This window comes from Astyanax mexicanus, chromosome 18, assembly GCF_023375975.1.
Source record: "Astyanax mexicanus isolate ESR-SI-001 chromosome 18, AstMex3_surface, whole genome shotgun sequence".
Taxonomy (NCBI): domain Eukaryota; kingdom Metazoa; phylum Chordata; class Actinopteri; order Characiformes; family Acestrorhamphidae; genus Astyanax; species Astyanax mexicanus.
Genome location: NC_064425.1, coordinates 36,242,163 through 36,254,552, shown reverse-complemented (window position 1 = coordinate 36,254,552; position 12,390 = coordinate 36,242,163). Strand labels below are relative to the sequence as shown.

The 12,390-nt window shown below is 37.6% G+C and overlaps 1 protein-coding gene across 22 annotated transcripts in view; it reads left to right on the top strand.

Moving 5' to 3' along the window:
* The window catches only part of mffa (mitochondrial fission factor a), a 583,551-nt gene that overhangs the window by 12,303 nt on the left and 558,858 nt on the right, over positions 1 to 12,390 (top strand). For 17 of the 22 annotated variants that reach the window (XR_007425391.1, XR_007425390.1, XR_007425389.1 and 14 more), the window contains exons 1-2: positions 2,420 to 2,570; positions 3,637 to 3,853. Coding sequence is in view for 7 of the 22 variants with exons in the window: in XM_049467407.1 (XP_049323364.1) it covers positions 3,637 to 3,853 (217 nt within the window). In the remaining 15 variants the exon portion in view is untranslated. Of the gene's footprint in view, positions 1 to 2,419; positions 2,625 to 2,657; positions 2,856 to 3,636; positions 3,854 to 12,390 lie in introns of those variants that run through there. The other 5 variants (XM_049467406.1, XM_049467408.1, XM_049467409.1 and 2 more) reach the window with 5 other exon arrangements.

Genomic DNA, 12,390 nt, shown 5'->3' with positions numbered 1-12,390 from the left:
ATCTCCTGTTATGAACCACCGCGATTACTTAGATCTCAGGGTGCTGGTTTATTAGTAGTTCCTAAAATTCAGAGGAGCTCTGCAGGAGGAAGAGCTTTCTCTTATAAAGCGCCTCAACTCTGGAATAATCTCCCCGAATATGTTCGGGACTCAGACACAGTCTCAATCTTTAAGTCTAGACTGAAAACTTACTTGTTTAGTTTAGCTTTTGGTAATTAATGTTTTTCCCTTTAGATAAGGCTGCAGATCCAGGGGTTCATGGACAGAGGGAATTGTGGTAAACTGAGATGCTGGTGCTGTTGTTCTCCCACTGCACACGGTCACTCAGGTTTGTGGATGGTGGAGTGGGTGGATGCCAGTGTTTCAGGGAGCCTCCATGTCTATGTTACCTTCTGGCTCTCTGCCTTTAGTTAGGCTGTTTTATTCAGTTCTGCCGGAGTCATTTGCCACACTCTGATAATGTTTTAATATTCTCAGTTTTGCATAAATCCAGTCAAAACTAATTCCATCTCTCTGCTTTCCTCCGAGTTACTGACTGCCCACCTGTCTGACCCGATACCGATGTTGGACCCTCAGGCTCTCGCGTCTCCTGTCCGGCCAGACTGATGGAAGTTTCTGAAGTCAGCTCTTCTCCACCACCACCACAGATCAGCTGCTCATCGTCCATCTTATTCTCCACTACTGATTACATCCAAGCCATTAGTGGCGCTATTACACTCCTGAGTACATAAAACCTATATGGATGTATAAAAGACTTTTTAAATTTTAATTTAAAAGCTGTTTGACCAGTGGTAGGATGGTCCCCCCTCAAATGTGAGTCTTGGTCCTCCCAAGGTTTCTTCCTCCTCCTGCAGCTCTGAGGGAGTTTTTCCTTGCCTCCGCGCTCACTGGGGGTTCTGTATTCTGTATTTTCTATGTGTAATGTTTTGCCTGATTCTTTGTCCTGTAATCATGTTTCTGTAAAGCTGCTTTGTGCCAACACCTGTTGTAAAAAGCGCTATACAAATAAATTTGATTTGATTTGATTTGATTTAGTTTTGGGCAAACATCATGCTAGCTGTATAGCACTAAAATGTGTGAAATGTTTTCAAACTTCAAACATTTAAAAATGACAATTTATATTTTGAAAAATATAAATATGCAGAACAGGCTATTCATTATCAATGAATGTTCTCAAATGCTAAGTTCAAAGTGTCATAATAAAAGAACTGTACAGTATTATTTTTAGTTATTTAGGCTATTCACAGTCTAATAGTTCTATTTTCATATTGTGGTGTCAAATTTAAGAGTATTTGATAATCTGGATTTAGGGCATCTGGAAATATGCAGAACAGGCCATTTATTCTCCTGACATCATCTCAAATGCCAAGTTCAAAGGGCCATAATAAATAAACTGTACAGTAATATTTTTTCTCTTTAGGCTTTTCACAGACTAGTAAGTATATTTTCATCATGGGGTGTCGAATTTAACAGACTATTTGACAATCTGGATTTAGGGCATCTGGAAATATGCAGAGCGGGCAATTTATTCTCCTTTAATCTTCTCAATTGCCAAGTTCAGAGGGTCATAATAAAAAAAATGGTACAGTAATATTTCTAGTTCTTTAGGCTATTCACAGTCTAATAGTTATATTTTCATAATATTGTCTCAAATTCAACGGACTATTTGATAATCTGGATTTAGGGCAACAGAAATCATGCAAAACAGGCGATTTGTTCTTATTCAGTATTTCTTAATGCTAAGTTCAGAGTGTCATAATAAAAAAACTGAGCAGTAATATTTTTAGCTCTTTAGGCTATTCACAGTCTAATAGTTCTATTTTTATATTGGGGTGTTGAATTCAACAGACTATTTGATAATCTGGAGTTAGGGCATCTGGAAATATGTGGATCAGTGAAAAATCAGTGGATTATGCTGTAAATGCCAAACTTGTTTTGCTCGGCTCAACCCTGCTCTCTACTAGCGAATCATTGGTTTTCGACTTTTTAAGGTGGACCGGAAAATCCGAATAAGACACTGGCGAATAAGAAGATAACTTCAGCCTCGTGTTTCCACTCAGCCTCGTTTTTATCTGCTTTTCTCTCCACTCAGCCTCGTTTTTACTTAAAATTGTAGTAAAACTTTGAAGGAAACTCTCACAACCAATCAGATCCAACCTTGGCTGACTGGGCGCAAACCAATGACATTTAGGAATGTGTGAAATAGGGCCGGGGTGCTGCTGAGGGCAAAAAAACCCCAAACGAGCTGCTGCAGATCTCTGTACGTGCGCTGTAGCGTCCAATCAAACTCCAGTTCCGCTCTCCCAGAACCAACCTGTCAAAATTAAACCTACATCAGCGCGCTGCTGCTGAGCCCTGCTCGGTTTCCAGTTCTCAGACTAAAGGGACTTTTATTATGAAAAATATGAGCTTTCTGGTTATCCGCCTCGAAGTGCTGTGGTCGGGTGGAGGGTCCTGGGCTGTGTTTGATTTCTGCAGCTCAGTAACTATCAGCAGACCCCCGAAGATCCCCGCAGCTCTTACTGTCATTTTAACGCTTCTGGATTTGGGTGGATCCAGGTTGGGATAAGGTACCGGCCTGCTTGGTATCCGTCCAGATTCCGGTCATTACTCTCTGATTTCAGGTCCTTGTGTTTATACGGATATCTGTGTAGATACCCAACTTAATACTATAGTTAACCATGTATCGTTCTGTTTATCGTTTTATTAAAGGCGAATACTCTGCAGTAATACATTATTAAATAATATCTTATAAAGAGTTGATGATAATTGGTGAAGAGTTGACGAATGTTTGATAAATAGTTGATGAAGAATTGAGGAATAGCTGAAGAACAGCTGATGAAGAGTTACTTAAGGTGTGTGGTTTCCCCTGGGACGGTGGGATAATCAGGGATGGGTGTGTGCATTTGCTGTAACATATTTAATACGTGCTTGTAAAGGCTGGGCCATTGGAGGAAATGGTAAAAAAACACCTGATTATGTTTGAAGTTGTTTCTGAGCTGCATTAAAAATAGCATAATGTGATTATCACGAGACAGTGGAACAGCCTGGATCTCATGAGGTCAGTGACTACACACTGCAGAACTGAGGTCAGAAATATTATTAATATTACAGGATTGATCCTGTAAAACCCTATAAGTTGTAGGATACATATTACATCACTCAAACACAAACTTTTGTAAAAGTGACCTGTATATACAGTGGTGCTTGAGAGTTTGTGAACTTATTTGCTATATTTCTGCATAAATGTGATCTAAAAAAATCATTTGATTTTCATAAGTCCTAAATGTAGATTAAATTAGACCAAAATTACACTTATTACACTCATTTATTTATTGAGGAAAATGATCCAATATTACATATTTGTGAGTGGCAAAAGTATGTGAACCTTTGTTTTCAGTATCAGTTGTGGTGTTTTATAGGAGTGTTTTATTTTCTTTAGTAACACAGATGCTATGAAGTATTATAGAGAATCACGGTGTCGTGATGGCATTGTCATCTTGAGCAAATTGTGCTTTGTGATTCCCAACCCTAGTTTACTAATTCTGTTTATGAGAAAAATCTAAGTTCGATCAGTGATTTGTCAGGCATCGTTCTAGTTTAATATCTATCTTTCTGTCTATCTATCCGCTATAGATGAACGAAGCGGCTTTCCCATCGCCCACAATGGAGATGGCAGAGATGAACCGGATCCACTACGAGCTGGAGTACACAGAGGGCATCAGCCAGCGTATGCGCATTCCAGAAATGCTGAAGGTAGCTCCATTGGCAGGCCAGGAGCAAGATGTCTCCATGGCACAGGAGGTGCTGCACACGGTCATGATGCACGTTCCAGACAGGATTGTAGTTGCAGGTCAGTTGAAGATTTTTGAGTGCGTGCAGAAAGAGTATCAGGCCCAGGCAACTGCATATGCACACATTGTTATGTTGATGCTGAAACTGTTTATTGTCTTATTTTTAAATGAGTTTATTCTTAGTGGTTGAGAAACAGTTTTATGGAGAGAAATTTTGTGCCAGAATTTTTGCGTAAAAAATCTATAATCAAAATTTTAAATATCAAAAGGAAAAAGTGTATGTTGCAAATTAAAAAGAGAAAATATATATGTTAAATATATATTTTTAAAATATACTTGGTTACTTTATTATCCATTGCAGTTATTTGGAAACTAGTTCAGTTTGGATTTTGTCAGTCATTGCTTTTATGTGTGAATTTTCTTGGATTTTTCTGTTAAAGACTTTTGATTCTGGAATCTCTCCTTTGCTTCTGCTTTAGTTTTTTGCTTCTGAGTTTTGGCACAGTTTTCATGGTTGGGCAGGGCTTAGAAAAAGGCGTTCCCCTTGAATCTCCATTGGTCAGATGGTTTTGGACTGACTGCTGGTGCCCTGAACCCTTCAAGTGTTCTTCCAAACACGGAGAGCGAACAGGTTCCAGTACACAACAGCAGCAGATACTTTTTCCAATTAAATTTCATACAAATGTTATGTTTAATGTTATATTTATTCTTTAAGCAAGTGTTTCACTCCATTAAAAAGCTCACGTTAGCGAGGTATGCTAAACATTCATAAATAAATGTTAATTAATTTATAATATTCATAAAGCAATGGCTGGCAAAATCCAAACTGAAAATTTTCAAATAACTGCAAATTATGATAAAGTAACCAAGTATATTTAATAATATATATATGCTATACATTTTTTCTCTTTTGAATTTGCAACATACAATGTTTCCTTTTGATTCTTAAAATTTTGATTGCAGATTTTATTTTTTTGTGTAAAACTTTTGGCACAAAATTCACTCTATACAGTTTTCTCCATAATCTTATCTTAAAATATAAATATCTTAAAGTATATAGTAAAGATTTGAAATGGGCCTAGTTTATAGCATTCGGTGCTGCTGACTGCTGGTTTATTGTTTTTAGCAGCTGTCTGACTAAAAAGTTAAGGTGGAAATTATTGTAAATATTATTTTAGGATTATTCTTGTTGCATTTCATGGTGGAAACATGGGCTAAACATATCTAGTAAACTATACTGCAGAGTTTCCAAGGAGATTGGAAGATGGGCATATATTTAAATCTAAGCAAAATGACCCCTTTAAGAATGTAGATATATTAAGTTCTAAAAGAGCAACTAAAAGCTATAGCCTTTTAAAGTTGCTAATAAAACTGCTGCTTATATTTTAACATGTAGTACTGAACATATAGTAAATAAATGTTACGGTTAAAATTAATTCCTACAAGATACAACAGTAATCTTAGACTACAGTGGGAGGAGAAAAGCTATATTTTCATGTTGACCCTAAGACTAAGAATTAAGGCGATATTTCGGTGCGTGCGCTAAAAAGAGAAATGGACGCTCTGCCGCTGTACATTGTGCTGAGTGGTGTGTGTATATCCGTTTGGTATTTTCTTAAAGTATATGACCGGCTGACAATATTTGTTGGTTGAGTTGATTGAAAAATATTTATGTTAACATTTCCTATTGCTGCACTTTATTTAATTTTGCCTGTTTTTGACAAATTGTAAGAATTAGTATTCCTTTTTTATAATAAATTTTGTGATTTGAATTTATCTGTGCCTTTTTTATGCAATAACGGCTCTTTTAAAGTGAGTAGGAGCACCTTGTTGATTTGAAATAGAAAGGGGTAAAAACGTGCTGCATGTTGGAGCTATACTGATATATCGAAACCGAACCGAATCCGTGGCCCAAGAACCGTGATACGAACCAGAACGTGGCCACACTGTATTGTTGCATCCCTAACGCAAACCAGATGGAATGGCATGTCGATGCAGGATGCTGTGGTAGCCATGCTGGTTCAGTGTGCCTTCAATTTTAAATAAATCCCCAACAGTGTCACCAGTGAAACACCCCCACACCATCACAGCTCCTCCTCCATGCTTCACAGTGGGAAGCAGGCATGTGAAATCCATCTGTTCACCTTTTCTGCAGAACTAAAGATCTCAAAATTGGGCTCACCAGACAAAAGCACAGATTTCCACTGGTCTAATGTCCATTTCTTGTGTTTCTTGGCCCAAACAAATCTCTTCTGCTTGTTGCCTCTTATTAGCAGTGGTTTCCTAGCAGCTATTTGACCATGAATTTGCACAGTCTCCTCTTAAGGGTTGTTCTAGAGATGATGCTGCTAGAACTTAGCTGCTGTTAACTTGTGATTTCTGAGGCTGGTAACTCGGATTAACTTGTCCTGAGAAGCAGAGGTGACTCTTGGTCTTCTTTTCCTGGGTCGGTCCTCATGTGTGCCAGTTTTGTTTTAGCGCTTGATGGTTTTTGCAACTGCACTTGGGGACACATTTAGTTTTTGCACTTTTCCGGATTGACTGACCTTCATTTCTTAAAGTAATGATGGCCACTTCTTTTTCTTTAGTTAGCTGATTGAATTTGACATACTATGAATTTTAACAGTTTTCCAATAGGGCTGTCGGCTGTGTAGTAATCTGACTTCTGCACAACACAACTGATGGTCTCAACCTCATTGATAAAGCAAGAAAGTCCACTAATTAACCCTGATAAGGTACACCTTAAAAAAAATTTCAGGTGACCACCTCTTGAAGCTCATTGAGAGATTGATGCCAAGACTGTGCAAAGCAGTAATCAGAGCAAAGGGTGGCTATTTTGAAGAAACTAGAATATAAAACATGTGTTCAGTTATTTCAATTTTTTTGTTAAGTACATAAAACTCCACGTGTTCATTCATAGTTTTGATGCCTTCAGTGAGAATCTACAATGTAAATAGTCATGAAAAAAAAAAAACGCATTGAATGAGAAGGTGTGTCCAAACTTTTGGCCTGTACTGTATAAGCTAGGTTAATATGTACAGGAGATATGAATACATTACGTTAGCCAAAACTAGACTCTTATTATGCACAAGCACAGGCTCACCCACAGACTATAACTTGAACTTATTTTAATAACTGGGTATGAAAGACCTCTTGGAAGGGAGTATACTCATTATTCAGTGAGGCATAATGTATGCGCAACGTTTGAAACTATAGATGGTTCAAAAGGGGTTCCTGACCTATCAGATCATGAAGGGTTACACTTGACAATGCAATTGAATACTAAACCTGAACAGAGATTATGGCAACATCATGTTGGCATCCTGTATAACAAGGAAACTCTAAAGCTCAGCTTGCTGGTGTCACTAAATCATTTTAAACTCTTAGTTTCTAACCACCTTCAGACAGCCTGACACTGTTTTAGCTCATTTTAGTTTATTTATTTTTTATTTATTTTTTTTTTGTTTTTTAGTTAATCTTTTTCGTTTTTTTATGTTGGTTTTGTTTTAGCATGTTTTTTATATTTATTTTTAGTTTCTTACTTTTTCTTTTATTATTAGTTATTGCTTGTTTATATTTTACTATTTTTACTATTTAGTTTTTTTATTTATTCATCTGAAGTTGATTTTTTATTAGTTCTATTACCTTTTTTTTTACCTTGATTTTATGATTCCTACTCTTAAATTATTATTTTTACCTTATTTGTTTTATATCTTAATATTATCCTTTTTTTTAAATAATTCTTATACCTTATTATAATGCTGTTTTTTATGTATTTTTATTACTTATTTTATTCTATCTACTTTTTTGTTGTTGTTGTTTCTGTCAATCCCTTCCCTATGTAAATGCTCGGCTGCATTGTAAATGAGGGCCACCCTCAATGTACTCCGAGTTTAAATAAAGGTTGATTGATTTAAACAAATTTAGACTGGTGCATAAATTTGGGCACCCCAACAGAAACATTACGTCAATATATTTAGTCGTTTCTTCTTTTGCAGGAATAACAGCCTCTAAATGCTTCCTATAGCTTCTAATGGGAGTCTGGCTTCTGGTTGAAGGTATTTTGGATCATTCTTCTTTATAAAACATCTCCAGTTCAGTCAGGTTTGATGGTTTCTGATTATTAACAGCTCACTTTAAATCACACCACAGATTTTCAATAATATTCAGGTCTGGGAACTGAGATGATCATTCCAGAAAATTGTACTTGTTCTTCTGCATAAATACCTTAGTAGATTTTGAGCAGTGTTTAGGGTCGTTCTCTTGTTAAAGTATCCAGCCCCAGTCCAACTTCAACCTTGTCACTGATTCTTAAACATCGTTCTTAAGAAATGTTACTGTGGGAAGTGTTTGTTTTGGAATGCTGTGTTCTTTTTCCGCCATGCATACCACCCTCCAAATAACTCTATTTTAGTTTTATCAGTCTACAGAGCCTTATTCCAAAGTGAAGTCGTCCAAATGTGCTTTAGCATACCTCAAGCAACTCTCTTTGTGGCTCAGAAAAGGCTTCTTCTGCATTTCTCTCTTTGTGTAAAGTGCGCTGAATAGTTAAAAGATGCACAGTGACGCCATTTGCAGTAAGATGATGTTGTAGGTTTTTGGAGCTGGTCTGTGGGTTGACTATTACTGTTCTCACCATCCTTCTCTTCTGTTTATCTGAGATCTTTCTTGACCTGCCATTTCAGGCCTTCACTAGAACTGTGCTTGTCTTTTATTTCCTCACCTTGTTCATCAGAGTGGAAAATGACAGCTGAAATCTCTGAGAAAACTTTTTGTATCCTTCCCCTAAACCATAATGTTGTTTTGAGGCTCCCATGTTGCCACTTTGATTTACCTGGGTATGTAGGTCAAGGGTCAGTGAGCTTCTCAAACTAATGTTTTGTTCCAGTAATTAGAGCTAAAGGTATTCAAATCAATAAAACAATTTATGCACCTGCCAAATTTTTGTTTAAAGAATTATTCTACACTTTACTTCTCAAATTCTCAGTGTTAGTGTCAGATATATGATATATTTAACTGAAATTGCTGATCCAAACAACCAATGATTTATAAAGGTAAATCCTGAAATATAAGGGGTGCCCAAACCTATATAAAAAAGAACCAGTCATGCTAAAAAATAAAATATATAAAAATATAGCCGCAAGCGGCAGCCAGCGGGTTCAAGCACCATCTGGCACAATGGTGCCTACTAGAGTATAAGATGGTGATGTATAAGAAACTCTAATACAATTTGAGACACCCTGTCACATTTAGAGTCAAAAGCTTTTCACCTGTTATAATTGTTGAGCAGAGACTTGAAACATGATCAGTGCTAAATACATATATAATCCATAAATCCATTGGAGTTTGTAAAATATTCATCAAGTAAGTTACAATTTGCCAAAAGTTGTCTACATGAAATGATTATTGATCTGGAGACTAAATTGTTCACAAAGTTGTGTTCAGATTGACCTTTTCAAAAAAAAGTTTTTTGTCCAAACAATTAAAACAAAGGAGTGCATTTTCTGACATTATGTGTAACAACAAAGTGATTTTAAATCTAGTTCTTAAATAAGTGGTACCAGTGGTCTGTCTGTATATTGCAAAAAACATGATTACAGTTAGATTTTTAACAACTTTTTACATTTTTGAAAACTGTAGTGCCCCCTAAAATTCGAGCCTGAATGGAAATTTCCTGTTATAATCAGTTATATTTTACAGAAGTGCTTAACATTGTGAGATGATCAGAGCAAATACTGCAGAGTTACAGCAAATTACGTTCCAAGGACGCACAGATTTCTTGATGCCTGGACACTATTGCATGTGAAAATTTCACAATTGTTTTTAACCAGTATTTATCTACAGACTCTACAGTGTGCAACAAGACCAAAATTGAGGTCATATGTCAAATATCCAGAGACAAGTTTGAAAAAAAACTATTTTAAAACAATTTGCAATTCTGAATAAATAAAGCATTTTTTTTAACATATTAGAATAACTGGCAATAGGGTTGGGCAGTATTGAAGTTTTTCATACCGTCATACCGTCGTCAGATTATATGGCGGTATACGGTATTTATTTTTTTATGTATATTATTTTATTTTTGTACCTGTGTGTTTTGATATTTTAGAATTTGTTAGATTATATTTCCTTTAGCATTTTGAGCTTTAGTTAGTTACTTTCCTATTTCATATCTATATTTTTAGTTTTTATTAAATGAGCTTTAAACGCGCGGATGATTATTTTTTTATGTATATTATTTTATTTTTGTACCTGTGTGTACTCTATTTCGGTTTTGATATTTTAGAATTCGTTAGATTATATTTCTTTTAGTATTTTTTAGCTAAGTTTAGTTAGTTATTTTCCTATTTCATATCTATTTTTCTGTTTTTATTAAATGCTGCAGAGCTTTAAATGCGCGGATGAGCTCCCGTTCAGTCTCGGGTTCAGGCAGACAATCTAAACTCTAGTATGCAGAACTATATTATTATTGTTATTAATTTTCCATTCTTTTAAATAGCAGGATACTTTGATTTTTATTTCTCAGCCCGGACGCGACCCGGTCCGAGGAAAGTAATGGAAAATCTCGGGTCAGTCCAGGCTCCAGGAAATCTGTTTTTTTAATGCTATTTTTATTTTAAATAAAGCTATGACCTGATAAATCACCATATACCTAAGTAACAAAGTATTACTGTTAACGAAAATGAACGAAATAACGAAAACTGAAAGTGAAAGTTCTCCTTAACTGAGACTAATAAAAACGGTAATTAAAAGAAAAAAAATAAAACAAACTGAAATTACAGATTGAATACCCTCATTTTCGTGTTTGTTAATTTATTAATAAGCGCTGTATCCACTACAGCAGTTTAACAGCGTTTTTGCTCGCGAAGGAGAGCCGGGGTTCTGCGGGGTCAGATTTCGGCAGCACGCAGAGTGCCTCGCAGTCCGTGGAATTACTTATTTTTACAGTGCTGGAGCTAGCTGCGAAATAATGACAGAAAACCCTGAGACCCTGAAACTGCAGAATTTTGTATGGGATTAGAATATGAGCATGAGGGACATAAAAAAACTGTTTTGTAGAGAAACAGGAGATGAGGAATATTTGAGAAGCAGCTGTAACTTTACCTGTGAGTAACTCACCAGAACACCCCACGCTGCAGGATAAACTGATAAATCTGATCATTTCGGTGGTTGGTTGGCTGTTGGGGTTTTATTGCCACTTCAGCACAAATGTGGCTATTTGTGGTGATAATTTGGTGAAAATTTGTGAAACCTGTAGAGTTTATTGAGTTTTTACTGTATGATCTCCTCAGTGAGAATCTCCACCCCATAACCAATCAGGGAGTTCCAACTGCTTTCCCCTCCTACTGCTCTTTCATTGTGGATGCGCAGAATGTCTTAAACGTCTGTTTTTCAAAGTTCAGCTTTGGCACATCACGTGGTTAATATACCGTCACTATTTTACAAAACCATCACCATATTTAAATACCATGGTGTACCGAAATACCATCATACCGCCCAACCCTAACTGGCACCCACATTTATGGCTGGCAGACCCTCCTAAACATGCAAAAACAACCAAAAACTGCACTTACGGACGCTCTACGAGCGGAGCTATGCGCGCTAGACCTGCTAAGATCCGCGGCATTTCCTGAGCCTGCCAGCCGGAAGAGGGCTCCCCACAAAAGATGTGCAAGGAGCTGGAAGCGCAGTAGAGAGCCAGAGTCCGTGTTAAGCTAATGGCTAACTCCAGCCAGCCAGTGGTGCCATCCATCCACCTCTTCAACGTCTGCTCCTTGGAGAATAAGCTAGACTAGCTCCAGTGGCAACCCAGCGCAAGTTCAGGAACTGCTGTGTGTTTGTTTTTCCGGAACTCGTCATTAAGCTGAGCGGCATGATATGCTTTTCTGCGTAGCGAAATGCACAGCTGTCCAGTAAGATCCACGGAGGGGGCCTGTGTGTTTACATCAACACAGCATGGTGTAACAACGCTGCGCTGATCTCCAACTACTGCTCGCCGCTGGTGGTGCTATAGTCAGAGCCAGGCCATTCTACCTGCCCAGAGAGCTAAGCAACATGTACATAATAGCAGTGTATGTAGCTAATGCTAACGGTGCTCTGCACGAGCTGTACACTGTGGGTGCTTTTCCACCGGCATGGTGCCAGTGCCAGGTTCCCGAACAGTTCTTTGCGTTTCCACCGCAAAATCACAGGTTCTAGGACAGAAAAGCCGGTTCCGTTCTGGCCCCACAATCTTGCTGGTCTGGAACCAGCGAACCTGTGACACGAGCGGCCAAGGGGCAGGGCGCTGAATCGTCTTCGGGGCAAAGTTGTTTACAAACCTCACCTCCATTCACAGCTAAGAGCAGCAAAGGCAGCTAAATGAATAAAAACATATCAACAGTGGTCCACCAAGGACAGCAGCACAAGTTTTAAAAGGAGCTCGGGTTCTGCCATGTTGTTTTCAAAGCCTCCCTTGTAGATGCACTGAACAACTTCAACACAAGGTACGAAGCACAGAACTACACGACAGCAAGGAAGACCACACCTCCTCTAAACGACCAGGTACTGTGCCTGTCCTTAGCTGATGTGCGGAAAGCCCCAGGACCAGACAGCA